The sequence below is a fragment of the Nyctibius grandis genome, chromosome 2 (assembly GCF_013368605.1).
Source record: "Nyctibius grandis isolate bNycGra1 chromosome 2, bNycGra1.pri, whole genome shotgun sequence".
In the NCBI taxonomy this organism is placed as follows: domain Eukaryota; kingdom Metazoa; phylum Chordata; class Aves; order Nyctibiiformes; family Nyctibiidae; genus Nyctibius; species Nyctibius grandis.
The window spans coordinates 34869614-34888489 of record NC_090659.1 but is presented as its reverse complement, the minus strand read 5'-3'; the positions used below and the strand labels follow the sequence as shown (position 1 = coordinate 34888489).

Below are 18876 nucleotides of genomic sequence, written 5' to 3'. Positions count from 1 at the left end.
CGAAATCTGCAACTTCAATGGTTATGCATATTTGTTGCCATTAATCTCCAAACACACACAGTGATTTTCTGCTACATCCTAAACACTTATACTATAAGCTAACAGTCGAGGGCATGTCCATTACCCAGACCATATTAACACATGAAGGACCACCACCTGAAAGAATAAACTCCTTAGAAACATTGCTAAATCTTCCAAAGTACAGCCAGTTACTTTACCTTCAGACATGTCAGGAAGGACTGGGGAGCCACTGGTCCCAGAAGTGAGTATCCTAGCCAGAAGAGAAGGAAGTTTCCTCATGGTGCACAACCTATAGGCAGAGTGGAAGAATTTAGTGTCATTAAAACTAATGCCATGAAAATAATTTAGGATTTACTTTTGGAATTGTTCTGACTACTTCAGAAACCCCACTCCTTATTTTTAGCCTGATCTTTAGAACCAAATACAATCAGTACAACAGTTCAAGCCAGCTGAAATTCCAACTGATACCTGTCCTTATCTGAAATCAGGAAGGAAGAATGGTTCACTGGCAGTAACTGTTCCCTTCACTGACTATTCAGATGCCCTGGGACAACCAGCTTAGACCGAACACCAGCTTCTACCTTGCAGACATCCTAACACAGACGGGGTCCATGTGCATCTAGCAAATCATCCATGATCATAACCATACACTCCTCCTGCACTTGGCTGGTGTGCATAGCAGTGGAAGGTGGAATATCCCAAGAAGAATACCACAAGGCCTCCCATACAGTCCCACTCAGCTAAGCCTGGTCCTTCTCCTCCATGGCTTAGTACTGCTGCAACTCAGAACAAGCCCAAAGTGCACAATATAATCCTCTTAGCTGTTCAGCAAGAAGGGACAACCAGGAAACCCTTCAGACAATGTAATCCTCCCAGCAATTCGGTAAGTGTTCAACCAGGTAGTAGCCAGTACAACTCCTCCAGGTAAGCAAAACTGTGGTAACACAAAGATACACAGAGGGTCAGCAGGAGTAAAACCTCTCATGATAGTTCATGGCGTTATCCTGACAAGGAACACGGGTTGCCTTTCATTTTCTTCAGCTGAGGCTGGGGTTTCACCTCAAAAAAGATAAAGAGGCAAGTCCCCGGGCACCACTGGAAAAGTAGGGCCATGTACACATCTCTATATATATACACCTCATGTACATATCTACACATATATATCATGTATGCACAAGCTTCCTCTGTCTGCAGGTCTACCAGGAGTACTTAAGAGATTAAAAGGGAACACACAAAACAAAAGCCCTCAGAAGCCAGCAGTCTGGTACGCACTGGAGACGACAGGAATGGCAATGGTGAAAACTCCCTGTAACCGGTGCAGCTGCTGGACTCGTGTCTCACGGCACAGTCAGCAAATGACTTCCCGCTCCCCCCCCTCGGGACGCCTGCACCCCGCAGGATCTCACAGCTTGGCGCTATTCAGAGGCGCGGGGCGAGGTGACCGACGCTGCCCACGAAGACGGGCCAGCACTGACAGGGCCACACGCCATCGAAGCCGCGCTGGAAGCTTTAGGGTGCCACGGCCTGCCAGCGCCGCGCCCACCAGCGCGCCGGGCCCCCCTCAAGGCAGAGGGCAGGGCAGCCGCGGGGCGAGGGTCGGGCACGGCACCCCCCGGGCGGGGCGGCGGCCCGGGGCCCTGCCCCACCTCCCCGGCACCGCCGCGCCACGGGGCCCGACGCGGGGAACCGCCACCTCTTCCCTTCAGCGACTGGCGTCTTCTCCGCCCGGCCCCGCCGCCGCGGGCAGCCTTACCGGGTGGCCAGCATGGTGCTCGCCGCGCCGTCACTGGGACGGGGACCGGGACCGGGACCGGGACCGGGACCGGAGCCGGGGCTGAGACCGAGGCCGGGACCAGGACCGTCAGCGGCGCCGCCTCTCGCCCAGCGCCTGCGGGGCCACGCCCGCCCCAGGCATGCGGTCCTCCGGCACTATAGACTCGCAGCTCGCCTGGCACGGAACGTGCTGCTGCGTGCGCGGCCCCTCCACCGCGGCGCTCTGTGCGCCCCCCGCGCAGGGCCGCTCGGAGCCGGCCACCCTCGCCCCTCCCGCCCCCGGGCGGCTCCGGGCCGGCCGCCTGCCAGCCACCGCGCCTTCCGCACAGGAGCGGGCCGCCGGGCCCTCCGTGCCGCTCTCCCCGGCCGCGCCCAGTGGCGGAGGTTGGGGCCGCCGGCGGCCGTTAGGCGTCGGGCGGGCCCCAGTGGGGTGGGCAGGCCCTGCCCACCGGGCTCTGCGTGGGACTTGCCTTTAATAAATACTGTGATATTATTATTTTTTTAATACTCCTTTTTTTCACTGTGGCTTGAGAAGGAGCGGGCGCACAGCTGGGCCCTGCCGTGGCACACGGCCCATATCCCGCCGACCTCCCCGCAGCCCGGGCGGCGAAGGCGGGCGGTCAGCAGGCCTGGGAGGCGCTCTGCGGGTCCGCCGCGGCCCGCTCAGGCCCCACACGGCTGTGTGCAACCGGGGCACGGGGGGACACGGCCTCCTCCCTGGCCGGTCACTTGGTGGCACTGTTAGGGAACGTAATGACGAGCCTTGGTATTTTCTGGGAAGAGGTTTAAGAACACACTGCCGAGTTAAAGCTGTGCGTTTTCCACACGCGAATAATCAACAAATTTAATTCATTAGCATTACTTTTATTACTGGGAACTAAAGAACCCTAGAGCAGGGAGGACAATCAGCCTGCGCCGGGGTCTGAGGGCAGCGAGGCAGCTCCTGCTCTGCACAGACACCGTAGAGCAGGTTAAGGATATGATTTTCAGAGAACTGGCCTCTAACCGTCTCAGCACCTCCGAGTGACTGTATATAGGCGGTCGGGTGCAGCCCGTGGCTTTCACACCGACCAGGATGTATGTGGTTCTCACTGGTCATTTCAACTTACCAGCAAAATGGCTCTTACCGGAGGTATAAGTTAGCAATGAAGATGTTAAACATACCTTGCTAAAGACTTACCAAAGACGCCACTGAGATTGTGTGAGGGTATGAGAAAACAGATGTTCTAGCAAACAGTGGAAGCACGTTAACCAGATTATTCATTATTTGCGAGAGTTACATCTGATTGGTCTTTTTTCTCTGCCACCTTCTTTTTGATGAATTGCTTCCAAACAAACTAAGCTAAGGCCATGTGAATTGAAAAATAGGATTTGTGTCTCTTTAATATGAGACTTGTGATAGATTGCAGTTTCCCTTTTGAAAGACAGAGAGACTGAAGTTGCGTGCCTTGCACGCCGAGCAAAACCCGCCCAGAACCAAACCTTGCTATTAGCACAGTTTTTCTGTCATGGACATCACTTCCCTCCTGTTCCATGACCGCATAACCAGGCACAAGCAATAGACCTGGCAGGTGAGACTCGTTCATGGAGGAGGCAGAGCACGGGCAGAGTGGCAGGCACAGCACCAGAGAGGAAAGGCTCCTCTCAGCTGGCCCACACCCCTGAACATCTAACTCACAAGTCCCATCCCAAGCTACAGCCCTTGTATATGCCAGCCCATACAGTCACATGCCTCTTGCTACGTGACCATGCATAGACCAGCTCTGCGTATCTACAGAGAAAATAGTCGAGAGCGCTATTGCAAAGCTGCTTGTTCATCTGGTCATGGGAAAAAATGGGGAAACCTGGTATGGGTGTGTGCTGAAGGTTCAAAAACCAAGATGCCATGAAAAGAATCAGCTCTGGACAGAGCACCAGACTGGTGCTGGTTTACTATTGTCCATCAGAGTGCTAAGTAATTTTGGTTGGAATAAATCTCACTTTGAGTGCCTGCCCTGTCTATTTTGTGGGTGCCTGTGCGACATTACTTTTCATAGTCAGCAGGATGTCGATAGAGGAATTATTACAGAAGCACAGCTGTGCCCGTTCCCCCCAGACATACAATGGGTGAAGGAGAAGTGGTCCAACATGGAGGCAGTTGTGGAAAGGCTGGAACAAAGCTGCGAAAGTTTTGGGGATGGCAGTGGTAAAGGGACTACGTGTGCCATCCCAGGTGCCTGTTTAATTCAGGCGCAAGACTGTTCCCGAATGTTAAAAAAGGATAACTAAAAGCAGCAATTAGATTGTTTAAAGGAAGAACTGGAAAGAGAAAGAGAGCAGGCACATCTGTTAGAATGAAAAATCTGAATTATGCTAGCAACCCCATGGGCAGGACCTGAACTCAGTGAACTCCAAGCCAGGTTGTCACGCAGGCCGGGTGAAACCGAAACTGAATACCGGTAGAGAGTCTCTTTAGCAGGCAGGGTCGGGTACTGCTGAGCGATGAGGAGGCAGGGGGTTTTGGTGCCCCGAGTGTTTCTGAGCGATGAGCCGGCAGGCAACCAGTTGATCACATCCTGAGTGGCTTATTGGGCTGGGGGTGTGGACCCCAAAGAGTGAGGGGGGCCTGTTACTGTCCGGGTGAAGGGACTGTCAGAGCTAGCAGAAGGGGTACAGAAGGCTGCGTGCATTCAGGCGGCGTATGAGAGGGGGCAGCACGGGGTGCCCATCGCCATGCCGGGGGACCTCCGCCACCTTAGACCACTCATTAGAGGGCTGCCAGACGCTTTAAAAATACACGACCAGTCTCTGAGAGAAAGGATTCAGACGGCCATAGGATGCAATCGGAAAAACCCTCAGAATCCACCCACGCACGTGCTGACTTAGGTGGAGACGTCACACAGCCTAGTAAACTGGATCGATCCCGTGATCTGGGAAGGAGCGACCTTCGGTGAAAGGCGCTAGGTTGGGGGTGCCCCAGGCGGTTCTGCACAGGCTGCCCACCTACCCGGAGGCTGGTGGAGTTGCTAGAGGGGAAGACCAGGGGCCAGGGAGAAACACGGGGAATCACCCCCCAGCAGGGTAGCACAGTTAACCCTTTTACACCCCCACGAGAGGAAAAGAGACGGTTAAAAAGCAGAAGTTGAAGGCTGGAGTTCAGGCGGCCCACTCTGCATGGTGAATTCTCGCCAAGGGTCTGCTGACAGGGAACCTTACGTACATATGCCCCTGGGTACAAACCGAGTAAGTTTTGAGTTCTTAATTGACACAGGAGCCCAAACTGGTGTGTTAAACAAGCAGCTGGCAGACGAGCACAGAATCAAACCATCGAGAAAAGTCAACAACATAACAGGGGTAATGGGTGCAGCAGGGAGGTGTCCGTCAGCTCGAACCCAGTTTTGGCTGTCTGGGGAAAAGCAGATGGTGGCAGTGGAAGTTGCCCTGAGCCCTTACAAGGTGAAAATACCAGGGGTTGACATTTTAGCAAGTAAGCAGTGGTGCCTGCCCAATGGCAGCGTGTGGAGTTTCAGAAGCCACAGGGTAGAAGTCGCTCATATCAAGACCTGACAGCTCGCTCCCGCACTGCCACCATCCAGCATAACCTGTGTTTCTCAATATCCCTTGCCAAGCGCAGCAAAACGGGGCATGACCAAAGTCATTAACAATCTTGAAAAAGTCCAGATAATAAGCCACACCCATTCTCCCTGTAACTCCCCAGTCTGGCTGGTTTGCAAGCCCAACGGGCGATGGTGTTTAACAATTATAGAATATTGAATAGCAAAACTCCACCCTTAACTGCCACTGTCCTGAGCATAACGTCAGTGGTGATGGCAACCCAGGCAGCCACCCACCCGTGGATGGCCGCTTGAGATGTTAAGGACATGTTTTTTATGATTCCCCTAAGAGATGAGGATAAACCCCAGTTTGCCTTCACTTGGGAAGGAGTGCAATACACCTTTAACCGACTGCCTCAGGGATACAAACACTCCCCTACCACTGCCCACAATGCCTTAGCTAAACTTCGTAATACCGTAGAGGTGCCATCAGGCATCCACATATATCAATATATAGATGATATTCTAGTTGGTGGAGATAACAAAGAACAGGTAAGTCAAGTGGCTGAGGCCATCTGGAATCTGCTAACTAAAAATGGGCTAGAGATTCCGCCTTCCAAATGTCAAGGTCCTGGACAAGACATTAAATTCCTATGAGCCTGGTGGATAGCTGGAGCAGTTGCAGCACCTGATGATACACTGTCAGCTATTGAGAAGGGGCAAGCTCCGGGCAATAAGACAGAGTTACAGCAGCTGCTAGGTACACAGAATCACAGAATCACAGAATGTTAGGGATTGGAGGGGACCTCGAAAGATCATCTAGTCCAATCCCCCTGCCGGAGCAAGATTACCTAGACCATATCACACAGGAACGCGTCCAGGTGGGTTTTGAATGTCTCCAGAGAAGGAGACTCCACAACCTCTCTGGGCAGCCTGTTCCAGTGTTCGCTCACCCTCACCGTAAAGAAGTTTTTCCTCATATTTAAGTGGAACCTCCTGTGTTCCAGCTTGCACCCATTGCCCCTTGTCCTGTCAAGGGATGTCACTGAGAAGAGCTTGGCTCCATCCTCATGACACTTGCCCTTTACATATTTATAAACATTAATGAGGTCACCCCTCAGTCTCCTCTTCTCTAAGCTAAAGAGACCCAGCTCCCTCAGCCTCTCCTCATAAGGGAGATGTTCCACCCCCTTAATCATCTTCGTGGCTCTGCGCTGGACTCTCTCTAGCAGTTCCCTGGCCTTTTTGAACTGAGGGGCCCAGAACTGGACACAATATTCCAGATGCGGCCTCACCAGGGCAGAGTAGAGGGGGAGGAGAACCTCTCTTGACCTGCTGACCACACCCCTTCTAATACACCCCAGGATGCCATTGGCCTTCTTGGCCACAAGGGCACACTGCTGGCTCATGGTCATCCTGTTGTCCACTAGGACCCCCAGGTCCCTTTCCCCTACGCTGGTCTCCAACAGGTCTGTCCCCAACTTGTACTGGTACATGGGGTTATTCTTGCCCAGATGCAGGACTCTACACTTGCCCTTGTTATATTTCATTAAGTTTCTCCCCGCCCAACTCTCCAGCCTGTCCAGGTCTCTCTGAATGGCTGCGCAGCCTTCCGGTGTGTCAGCCACTCCTCCCAGTTTTGTGTCATCAGCGAACTTGCTGACAGCGCACTCTAATCCCTCATCCAAGTCGTTAATGAATATATTGAATAGAACTGGTCCCAGTACCGACCCTTGAAGGACTCCGCTAGACACAGGCCTCCAACTGGACTCTGTCCCATTGACCACCACTCTCTGGCTTCTTTCCTTCAGCCAGTTCACAATCCACCTCACTACCCAATCATCCAGACCACACTTCCTCAGTTTAGCTGCGAGGATGCTGTGGGAGACAGTGTCAAACGCTTTACTGAAATCGAGATAGACCACATCCACAGCTTTACCATCATCTGTCCACCGGGTTATGTCCTCATAAAAGGCTATCAAGTTGGTTAAGCATGACTTCCCCTTGGTGAAGCCATGCTGAGTGCCCCTAATGATCCCCCTATCCTTGATGTGCCTAGAGACAGCACCAAGAACAAGTTGTTCCATCACCTTTCCAGGGATGGAGGTGAGGCTGACTGGTCTATAGTTACCCGGGTCCTCCTTCCTGCCCTTTTTGAAGACTGGAGTGACATTCGCTTTCCTCCAGTCCTCAGGCACCTCTCCCGTTGCCCACGACTTAGCAAAGATGATGGAGAGTGGCCTAGCAATGACTTCCGCCAGCTCCCTCAGCACCCGCGGGTGCATCCCATCAGGGCCCATGGATTTATGGACGTCCAGGTTGCTTAATTGGTCCCTGACCCAGCCCTCATCTACCAAGACAGATTCCTCCTCTATCCTGACTTCTTCTGGGGCCTCAGGGGTCCGGGGCTTCTCAGGACAGCCTCCAGCAGTATAGACAGAGGCAAAGAAGGCATTCAGTAACTCTGCCTTCTTTTTTATCCTCTGTCTCCAGGGCCCCCACCTCATTCATCAGTGGGCCTACATTGCCTCTAGTGTTGGTTTTACCTGCAATGTATTTGAAGAAGCCCTTTCTGTTGTCCTTGACCTCTCTTGCAAGGTTTAATTCCAAGGAGGCCTTAGCTTTCCTAGTTGCCTCCCTACATCCTCTGACAACAGACTTATATTCCTCCCAAGTGGCCAGCCCCTCCTTCCATGATCTGTACACCCTTTTCTTCCACTTGAGTTTGCCCAGCAGTTCCCTGTTCAACCATGCAGGTCTCCTGGTACCCTTCCTTGACTTCCTACCTGCTGGGATGCTCTGATCTTGAGCTCGGAAGAAGCAGTCCTTGAATGCTAACCAACTATCTTGGGCCCCCTTACCTTCTAGTACCCTGTCCCATGGGATTTCCCCTAGCAATTGCTTGAAAAGGCCAAAGTTGGCCCTACTGAAGCCCAGGGTTGTAATTCTGCTAGCTGTTCTGTTCCTGCCACATGAGATCCTGAGCTCTACCATCTCATGGTCACTACAACCAAGGCTGCCCTCAACCTTCACCTCTTCAACCAGACCCTCCTTGTTAGTGAGGGTAAGATCCAGCAGCGCTCCTCTCCTAGTTGGCTCATCCACCATTTGCATCAGAAAGTTATCATCAATGCACTGGAGGAACCTCCTGGACTGAGGATGGCTGGCTGAGTAGGCCTCCCAGCAAATATCAGGGTAGTTGAAATCCCCCATGACAACCAGGCCCTGGAATTGAGAGACTGCTCTCAGCTGCCTGTAGAAGGCCTCATCACCCTCCTCATCCTGATCCGGTGGCCTGTAATAGACACCCACAACAGTATCACCCCTGCCAGCCTGCCCCTTAATTCGCACCCACAAACTCTGAACTCGCTCCTGATCCGCCCCTGGACAGAACTCAATACATTCTAGCTGCTCACTCACATAAAGAGCAACTCCACCACCTCTCCTTAGTGGCCTGTCTTTCCTGAACAGGACATAGCCATCCATGACCACATTCCAGTCATACGAGGCGTCCCACCAAGTCTCTGTGATTGCCACTAAATCATAGCCCCCCGACCGAACACGGATTTCTAGCTCCTCCTGTTTATTCCCCATGCTGCCTGCATTGGTGTACAGGCATTTCAGGGAGCGAGCTGAGCACACCGATTTCACCCCAGGGGGATGGGAGGCCTCCTGGTCTGCCTCAACACTAGAGCGTTGCCCCAGTGGTGCAAGCCCAGATACTTCCCCATCCCCCTTCGAATCTAGTTTAAAGCTCTCCGAATGATCCCTGCTAATTCCTGTCCCAGAACCCTTTTGCCCCTACGACATAAACCTTTCCCATGTATTACGGTCACGCCTGGTGTCTTATAAAACCAGCCATTATCAAAGAACCCAAAGCCCTGCCTGTAGCACCAGTCTCGTAGCCAGGCATTAATAGAGAGAATCCTACTATTCCATCCCATGTCATCACCCGAAAATGGAAGTAAAATGGGCTCTTGGAGGAAGCAAATGCCCGGGTTCTCAGTGATTGCCCGCCCTTTGTATGACCTGCTCTGGAAAAGTAGGGCATGGGATTGGACTCCACAATGTACAGAGGCCCCTTATGTCTTAAAGGGTGAACTTAAGACTTATCAGAGGCTGGGCCTGCTACACCCACAGGACCCATTGAAGGTAGAATGGGGGTTTGCAGAACACGCCTCCTATTGCGGTGTATTCCAAAAGGGACCAAGGGGGCCAGTTAGACCTTTATTATTCTTGTCTACCTCATTTAAGGAAGCTGAACAATAGTACTGAGAGTGGGAGAAGGGACTCTCACTTACCAGGGCAGTCAAAGAAGCAGAAAGGTTGCGTACTTTGCAAGATACTATAGTGCAAGGTCCTTTCCCTCTGCTGAATTTAATTCTCAAGGGATCACCTCTCCTGAGGGAGTAGCCCAAAAGGCCACAATACAGAAGTGGTATGCCTGCCTAGAAGGAGTTAGTCAGTTACTGCAATTGAAAGAGGGCCTGGTTAAGGTTTCTAAGTTCCAACAACTTGTGAATCCAGATCTGGTTTTGTTAGGCCAACCCTATAGACCTTCCCCGATCAAGGAGGCACTCAAACTGACCATAGATACACAAGGAGTGTTGTTCACAGATGCAGCTGCCCGCCATGTGGGATCCAGGTCGCAATATAAAGCGGCAGCACTGGAAATCGGTACTGGGAAAACAGTTACAGAGGAGGGAGAGGTGGGGGAGTTGCGTGCCCTCCTGCTGGCACCAGTGAATGGTGCCACCATAATTTACACTGATTCCTATGCAACCTATAAGGGTGCCACTGAGTGGATATGTCAATGGGAATCCCATCAATGGGAAACAGGCCGTACAAAAGCCTGGAGAGCTGGAGACTGGCAGCGATTGTTAGAAATAGGCAGATCACAACTCCTAAAGGTGGGATGGGTAAAAGGCCATGCCAGAAATGGAACCCCCGCCACTAAATGGAACCAACAGGTAGATCACCTGGCCCAAATTAAGGTAGTTGATAGTGAAGAGGAAGATTGGGAACAATTGGCTGAGTGGCTGCACATTAAGCGAGACGTCTCAGGGAAAACAGACCTCTATTACGAGTGTCAGTCTCGGGGACAGACGGAGTCTGTGAAAAGACGTGAAGCAGTTCTTACGGCTTGTCCACAATGTCAGTTAAGGCTTAAGGCCAGCCACTCAAATCAAGCCCCAGCCCAGCACATCAAACAAGACAAGGCTCTTTGGAGCACCTGGTAAATTGATTATGTTGGTCCTTTAAAGCCAACCCACAGAAAGAGATATATTTTGGTAGGAGCAGAGGTGGTGTCAGGACTGACCATGGCTAGAGCTGTTAGCACCGCTACCAGAGATCAGATAGTTCAAGTGCTGAGAAAGTGGTTTAGTATTTTACCCACTCCTGAGTGCCTTCAAAGTGATAATGGGTCACATTTTACAGCCACACTGGTGCAAGACTGGGCTGGAGAGGAAGGCATTAAATGGGTGTTCCATACACCATATTATCCTCAGGCTAATGGAATAGTCGAATGAACCAATGGTCTGATTAAAAGACATGCTGATGTCTCACACCACAGCTGGGACATACAGTTACCACAGGCGGTCTTTATTGTTAACAACCGCTAGGGAAGTTATGGAAATCCCCAGATTTGAGTGTTTTGTCCTACAGGACCATTAGCTGGCGTTGACCCTATAACAGATGATAAAAGGGATCAGTCCCCACTACAGACATACGTAGGCCAACCTGTAATGGTGAAGTTACCCCCCGCTGGTATTGTACCCATGACCCTGGCAAAACCCAGAGGCCTATATGCCTGGGAAGCCCTGGACAGGAACGGAAAACCCCACCGCATTAGTGCTCGGTGGATAATCCCTGACTTCTAACCCTGAAGCCTGGTTTTAGAGCTGAACCCAGCTCTGTGTTTTCTTACAGGACAATGGAGAAGTGGACCACCTTGGTGCTCTTACTGGCAATGGTGACACCCAGGATGACAATGTGGTGGCAAAAGTGATAGTAGGACTCGCCTGAATATTGAACTTCTACTTTCCTACTCACTGATGACAGGGTGGGGATTGGAATGGCACTACACTATGCTCTAATGTTCCATGGGGAACTGCTGAATGTGGTGCTCAGTGGAACACTGATACTGTATTGGATTTGACATTACTAAAGGAGAAAGGTGTATGTGGAGTCCTGAACCTGTCAATAGATGAGTGCTGTGTCCACATCCCGAACATGTTACTACCCTTTCAAGACCAGACCAACAAAATGAAGAAAGAAGCAAAAGACTCAGAGGCAATTGTTGCTGCGCTGGAGACTAATTGGTTGGGGAAAATTTTCCATATGTTTTGATTTTCTTTATTGTTGAGATTTGTATTGTTATAAGCTGTGTTAAGCATGCAATAACAAAGTCTGTTCATGTAGTTAATGTTCCCTTAGACGCTGTTCATGTAATTGATGTTCCAGTACAACCTTAAGCAATTGAGAAATGATGACCCACAATGAGCATTAAAGCTCACTGAGTCTGTGCTCCCTTTTAACTTTTGAGGCAAGAGGTGACTGCACCACCACTCCAATGAAACCAGTCGAACCATGACTGTGGTCACGGGGTGGACTGTGTGGCAGGAGCACCCGCCCTGACCTGAGCTGGGGGCTTTCCGACCATTGAAACCTGATTCTTTCACACACTTTCCTTGCTTTTTCATGGCTTTCCTTGCTTTTTCATGCCTTTACAGTGACTGTTGCCAGGCCCACAGCCGCTGGAAAATGGGCCCCCAGCCAGTAAGAACTGACCACAGGTCAGACCTGACTCAGGTATAAGTGGGGTCCCACCGGAGGGCGAAATTGAGTCGGTCCTTCTCAGAGCAGTGGGTCTGCAGTCAGGGACTCTCCCCTTGGGTCGGGACGCCGCCCAAGGTAACTTCCCTGGGACTGAGAGCCCTCATCTTATGGGTGAGTGACTGCACATTTTGGGTCATCATTCGAAAGGATTGTTCGCGAAAACTTAGGAATTCTTAAGTCGGCTCTGTAGCATTATTCCCACCTGGCATCCGAACTTGTGGTTTACTATTGTTCGTCGGGGTGCTAAGTAATTTTGGTTGAAATAAATCTCTTTTTGAGTGCCTGCCCTGTCTATTTTGTGGGTGCCTCTGTGACAGGAACTCGCATGGCTATTTCCTGTAGCTTGAGACTAGACAAGATCTCTATCTCCAGAGAGGATGTGGGGAAAGCTTGCCTCAGTCTGATACATAGCACTATGTGTGCTTTTATTAATACCAGTTCCTGTTGCACGCTAAAAAAGAAAGTGCTGCTAGCTATTCTGCACAAAATTTTCTGTCTCCCCACTTACATGTAAGATTTAGGGAGGAGATAAATTGAGAAGAAGAGGAACAATACGCATGAACTTTTTAGATAATTCTAACTATTCTACCCTCAAATACCAAAGTACCAGCCCTCCTGGTGGAAATGCAGATGGATTCACAGTCAGCAGGTTCTGCATGGAAGAAGCTGCTGGCTGGTAACAGAAGAAGAGCAAGCTAATCCAGACTTCGGTGCACGTTTCGTTATAAAAGGTTATGTCAACATTGGTTTACCTTAAACACATTTGCTAACCACTTTCCAGCATACATATTTGCATAATTTGAGAAGAACTTGATACTTTTCAGGAGACTTACCACTACTAATTCCCTTGGGGAGATGTGCAAATAAACACACTTGACCATTCAAGGATAAAATCCACGCCCTGTGCAAGTCATCAGAGATTTCGCCACTGACCTCAGCTACGTCAAGGTGACATGAAACCTGCTCAACGATGAACAGACCTGAGGGACAAAAGGAAGAGGCTGTGAAGTACAAGGCCCATCAGTCTGATTCATTCCCAAAACTCAGGTCTTTTAGAATCTCTTTTTAAAATATTCTTACCATTCTTATTACTTATTCTGAAAAAATACTTCTAGTAATACATAAGTAAATAATCACACCATAGTCTCTGAGATCTAGGTATCTTAATTATATATTTTTCATTTTCTTTTTTTTTATTCTCTGCATTTCCTATTGTTTCATGAAACTATTTTTGATACTTCGGGAATTTTTTTAATAGTTTTTTTCTTCTGCTCTGTGAATTTGAAAGCTAACTCAAATGAACTGTATTCTCTGGGGTAACACAATATCAGCATATTTCTGAGCAAGTTGAAGCAGGACCTTCAAAAACAGACAAGGTGGAAAATGCTCTTTTTTTGCTGAAACTTCAACTTCTAAAATCATATGACTTTTCTGACTTGAAAATGAAAGAAACCAGGCACTTTCTGCACTTACACAACAGTAGGTTTCCTGACAGCATGACTTCCTCATTGTGAAATGCAAAACAAAAAGAGTTGACACAACACAAACACTGTTAAGTCTTTGACACAACACAGACACTGTTAAGTCATTTCTCATCCCAGTCAGATAATTTCTAGGGATTGAAAAAAATGTATATTCATCAAATGTATGTTGTTAGGCTGAGTCTAGTCTTTGCTAGTTCATTCAGATTCAGTCTCCCCACCAAAAGCCCTGTCCTGAAGGATTTCCAGATCCGTAACTCCTGAAACAAATCTTAACTTTTCTACTGCTAGCCATTGGCTGTTGCTTTGTGTTTTGGAAATGCTTCTGTTCTTTGGGCATCTCCATTTTTGCTCCAATAGAGGATAAACTGATCCAGTTAGGGTGTTTGCATAAATCCTAAATTACTCTTCCAGGATTCCAGGCACTTTCCACTGCGTGCCAAACGATTTTTCTCAGCTAACACTGGCCAACAAAATACACACTTCTTTATACAGTTCTTTTACAGTATCATGTTCCATGCTGGCCCCTCTGTCTAAATGAAGGTGAACCTTGTAGGTTGTTGGATACACTGAAAAACAGGGTGCAAGTGTTGTGACAGTGTTTGGGAATCTAGGTTTTTGGGATTGTTACTCTGCAGCAGTAGCATGACTTAGTGTTTTCCCATATCCCAAATCACTCTTAAAACAAGTCAGATTAAACAAAATGTAAAATAAAGAGCTCATTTTCAGTATTTAAGAATGGGCATGATAGTTGCAAAGTTTATAGAAGAGGGCGAAAAGAAAACCATGCGTATGCCAAAGAATTATACTTCTCTGGTTGGCCTAAGTGGCAGGTCTGTAGACATGCAGGGTCATCTAGATCAAGATCCTGCTCTCGTTCTGTGGCACAGATCTACAGCTGTAGGTAACGTTCAGAGGAAGAGCTGGGCTGCGAATAATTCCTCCATCCTTTCATACTCCAAAGACATTTTGGGGAGTTTATTCAGACTGAATTTCTCCATCACACCCACCTCTCTCCTCAGGGACATCCATGCCTCCATCAGGAAGGAGTCTCAGCCTCCCTTATGGCAGGCCCCTCCTGATTTGAAAACACTCCTGTCCTTTGTGCTTCTCCCAGCGCTACCAGTCAGGCTGGTAAACTGGGTGAGTAACGGCGAGGGTGCCAGGCTGGAAAATGCCCCAAGCCCGAAGTGAAATGCCAACGTTTTGAACGCTTTTCCATCAGGCCGCTCGGGCCCAGGGGTGTACCTTGGGACTAGACCCCCCCTGCCCCCCGCAGGGTTTGGTACGGATCACCACGCAGCATTTCAAGAAAGCTCAGAGGCTTTTTTTTTTTTTTTCCACACACACCGGCTAAAAAACCCCGCGGCGAAGGCGGCCGCGCTCCCTGAGCGCAAAGCCCGCTGCCACGGCGGCGCCACGGCCCCCAATGTGGTGCCGCGGCGCCCAGCTCCCCCGCAGGCAGAGCCCCCGGTCCGGCGCCGTCGCACTCGCTGGAGCACCGAGGGGGTCACTTTTCGGGGAACAACCCTTGGCGCCCCTGGAGGGGAAGCCGCTGCCGGCGGCAGGGCGGGCTGCCCGGCCGGGGCGGGGGGTCCCCGCGGGGCTGGGGGGGGACCCCTCAGCGCCGGGCCCACCACCCTCCTCCCGCGCCGCTGAGGGAGAAGGGGCGGGGCCTCCCGCGGGCGCCCTGCAGCGCCGCCCGGCTCTGGTAGGGGGCGCCACCGCGCGCGCGGGGTGGGGTTGGGGGGGGAGTCACGAGACAGCCCGCACCAGCTGTTGCTGGCAGGCTGAGACAAGATTCCGGGGAGGGGCGCTATCATTGGCTGAGGGCGAGCACCACAGGCGCTCCCATTGGCTTGCGTGCGGGGAGAGGCGGAGCGTGGTCGTCTATAAATGAGGATCGCAGGGCCGGCAGCCGGCATAGTTGGAGTCGGGGACGCAGAGGCAGCGGGAGAAGGGTCGCCTGTCTGATCGACGCCGCCGGGACATGCTCGCAGCCTGACTGACCGCAGGTGGCCGCCGCGCCCGGGACACGAATGAAGAAACAGTTGCTCCTCCTGTTCACACATCGGGGACTCGTCAGCCGAGGGGGCCGCAGGGGGAAGCGCCGTCGAAAATGGCCTCGTTCAGCATCCGCGCCGCGCGTCCTGAGGACTGCCCCGACCTGCTGCGACTGATCAAGGTGCGGGGCGGGAGGGAGGGAGGGCGGGCGGGAGGAGGGGGTGCAGAGTCGCTCCGGCGGCAGGTGAGGCCGGACGTGGCGTGGCCCCCTCGATGCGCCCTGCTGGGGTGGGGGGCGCGTTGGGGCCGGGGGTCTCGTCAGGCGCCGGTCTCCCCGTGGCGGGCGGCCGGGTTTGCGGCAGATCCGTAGGCTTCAGGGACGGGGGGGGCACCTTTGCCCTTCTGCGTAAGGAAAAACAAGCTGTTGCGCAAGGCTGCGGGGGGGCGGGGAGCGGCCAATGGGGGAGCGGCTGCGGGGACCTGCGGGGAGAGCCCGCTGACATGACCTTCTCTTCCAGGAACTAGCCAAGTACGAGGACATGGAGGATCAAGTGGTGCTAACTGAGAAAGGTACACAAGCGGCATCTGCTCGCCGGGTTGGTAGCCTGGTGACAGTGTCTGTAGCTCAGGTGCCGATTTGTTCTGCTTTTCTAGAACTGCTTGAGGATGGTTTTGGCGAGCACCCTTTCTACCACTGTCTGGTTGCAGAAGTGCCGAAAGAACAGTGGTCGTCTGAAGGTGAGACTTCCTGATGCTTGTTTTTAAACGCTAAATACACAAGAGGCATCGTATACTTAATGTTATCGATTATACATAAGGTTCCGCCAATGAACTGGGGTAAGAGGAATAGGTTAACTGTTAAATGCAGTAACATATAGTGATACTCTGCTGAAGTAGTTGCTAATCCTGGAGGCGTGGGAAGATCAGGTGTAACGTAATGTACTTGACTCCAATTAATTAAATGGCTTTTCTTGTTTGACCCTGACTTACCTTTATGTAATCCTGTTGAATCACATTTTTTTCTTTAATTTGTCCCCAATCTTCAGGTTACAGTCTCTAGCTTCGCCATGTACATGGCCCTTCCGTGTACATGGATGGGCGGGGAGGTAACTAAAAGATCCGTTACACAATAAAGTAGATGATCATAATATGAGGTAAGGTCTACAGGGACAAGTGCTATTCCCAAACCTTTACAAAAGACACAGTAGATCAGAAATCTGTTTGCACAATTCTCTTACAGTATCGGAGTGCAGAGTGTTGTGGCAGATGTAGTTAAAATACTCAAGGTTTAGGTTTGAGTGGGCTGCTGTTGGAAGACTTGGTTTCTCTTCCCTGTTGAGCCACAGAATTCGGACTGAAGCTGCAGCTTTACTTACCTTGACTTTATGGTGCTGAAGGTAAAGAAAACAGCGTGAAGCTCTCCGTGGAAGCATAAGTTGAGGTGCTGGAAATGCTGCTGTAAAGGTGGCCTGTGAGCGTGCCTTCTCACACAGCGTAGTTACTGAGGAATATACATTGAACAATCAGTGGTTTTTAGAGTTTGATAGACTGTTTTGGTTGCTAAGCAAGCAGAGTTGGGGCAATCATCTAGACTGTGAACTGCTGCGTAAAGTGTTTACCTGTAGTCCAGAATGGAAAGACTGATAAATCAGTAGGGTATGCGTTTGTTGGTAGAAAAAAAGCCCTGTGTTCAGCACTTACTATAACAGTGCTCTTGAGGATTTCAGGGTATGGCAAGGGCAAACTTCATTCTGTTAAGTTGATACAAGTTTGTCAGAACTCTCCTTTTCAGTTGTGTGCTACCTGCAAACTCAATTTTTAATTCTAACTTGATAGCAAATGTCTGCATGTCACAGAATCTGTATGTTTAAACATGCATGTAAGACTTGATATTTTTGCCTTTTAAATTCAGACTAGCTAAAGTTACAGCCTTTGTTTCAGAACACTGCATCGTGGGCTTTGCCATGTATTACTTCACTTATGATCCATGGATCGGAAAACTGCTGTATCTTGAAGATTTTTATGTGATGGCTGAGTATAGAGGTATGTATTACAGAATTAGACAAGTCGCTTTCTATAGGGCTTCTTCAAAATTAAAACTTAGTTTCTTGTTGTTGGTTTTTTTTTTTTAGGACTTGGCATTGGGTCAGAAATTTTGAAGAACTTGAGTCAGGTATGTCTAAGTGAGAAGTCTAAACAAGCAGAACTGAGGACACATGGCAAGGCAGTATTCTTGCTCTTCTGCTAACTGCATGAGAGCTTCTCCTTCAGCACTACTGAGAATTAAATTAAAGGTGACAAGACACTAGATGGCTTAAAACATTATCTAGAGTCTGTTAAATGGTGACAAGTGCTGAAATGACTGACAGAATGAACTTGATGACTTCTGGTGATACACAGTTGCTGAGTAGTCTCACTGGTTCTTAGCAGGCTTATCATCTGGGGCTGTTTGAAACATGTATCGCACACTTTTGCAGGTTGCTGTGAAGTGCCGCTGCAGCAGTATGCACTTCCTCGTTGCAGAGTGGAATGAACCGTCCATCAGGTTCTATAAGAGAAGGGGTGCCTCTGATCTGTCCACCGAGGAGGGGTGGAGGCTCTTCAAAATTGACAAAGAATATCTCTTGAAGATGGCAACAGAAGAGTGAGAGACTATTCCAGCAAACAAATTTTCTGCGCATATATGTGCTCTCTGAATAAACTCCTCCTTGCTTTCTGTGTACAGTTTGTAGTGGAATAAAGTAGTGTGGATGCTAATAATGAAAATGCTATGCAGGGGTGGTCATAGAGTAATTGGTACTGTGATCTGGAGTAGAGGCATCTGTGAAGTTGAGTATGTGCTTGTGTGCATCCTTTACCAGTGTGGGCTTGTAATCTTTGTATATGAAAACTTCATTCTTGTAAGTGTCATTCAAATGTGTACAATGTACACACTGGTAGGGTTTGTTTTAATTATTGCCTTTTATAAAAATAAACAGTGTTTTCACTTCATGGCAGTAGTTTTGACTTTAATTCTCACACACAGTTTTCAGTTAGGTAACATGCAAATTAATAAAAGACTGTCTAATTCACCCAAATGTTTTCCTGAGTGAACCAAAATTTATCCCAGTCTGAGAGATAAAAGGTGTGCACTTGTGTGCCTGCAGGACCCAGGGATGAGGGTCTGAGCCCCTATGCTGAAGCTGAGTGGAGGGGTTTGAGATCAGTCTCTGCTTGCTGTGTGG

At 50.0% G+C, this 18876-nt stretch overlaps 2 protein-coding genes across 5 annotated transcripts in view; one reads left to right on the top strand and one right to left on the bottom strand.

Moving 5' to 3' along the window:
• Nucleotides 1–2088, bottom strand: part of ACOT9 (acyl-CoA thioesterase 9) — a 34152-nt gene extending 32064 nt beyond the window's left edge. For 2 of the 4 annotated variants that reach the window (XM_068425193.1, XM_068425194.1), the window contains exons 1-2: nt 1775–2085; nt 219–310 (exon numbers count right to left, since the gene is read on the bottom strand). In XM_068425193.1, coding sequence (XP_068281294.1) covers nt 219–310; nt 1775–1788 — 106 coding nt within the window. In that variant the 5' untranslated portion in view covers nt 1789–2085. Of the gene's footprint in view, nt 1–218; nt 311–1774 lie in introns of all 4 variants that reach the window. The other 2 variants (XM_068425195.1, XM_068425196.1) reach the window with 2 other exon arrangements.
• Nucleotides 2089–15584: 13496 nt separating this feature from the next.
• SAT1 (spermidine/spermine N1-acetyltransferase 1) lies at nt 15585–18643 on the top strand. Its single transcript, XM_068424520.1, has 6 exons — nt 15585–15833; nt 16171–16222; nt 16307–16390; nt 17594–17695; nt 17785–17825; nt 18130–18643. Exons 1-6 carry the CDS (start codon nt 15768–15770, stop codon nt 18298–18300), a joined length of 516 nt encoding a protein of 171 aa, XP_068280621.1. The 5' UTR covers nt 15585–15767; the 3' UTR covers nt 18301–18643.
• The last annotated feature ends 233 nt before the right edge of the window (nt 18644–18876 follow it).

What these genes read in the sequence shown, in the direction of transcription:
- SAT1 (XM_068424520.1), top strand. Translation starts at nt 15,768, where the DNA reads ATGGCCTCGTTCAGCATCCGCGCCGCGCGTCCTGAGGACTGCCCCGAC. An exon ending in AGAACAGTGGTCGTCTGAAG is followed by an intron (nt 16,391 to 17,593) that starts GTGAGACTTCCT and finishes CCTTTGTTTCAG; the next exon opens with AACACTGCATCGTGGGCTTT. An exon ending in TTTTGAAGAACTTGAGTCAG is followed by an intron (nt 17,826 to 18,129) that starts GTATGTCTAAGT and finishes ACACTTTTGCAG; the next exon opens with GTTGCTGTGAAGTGCCGCTG.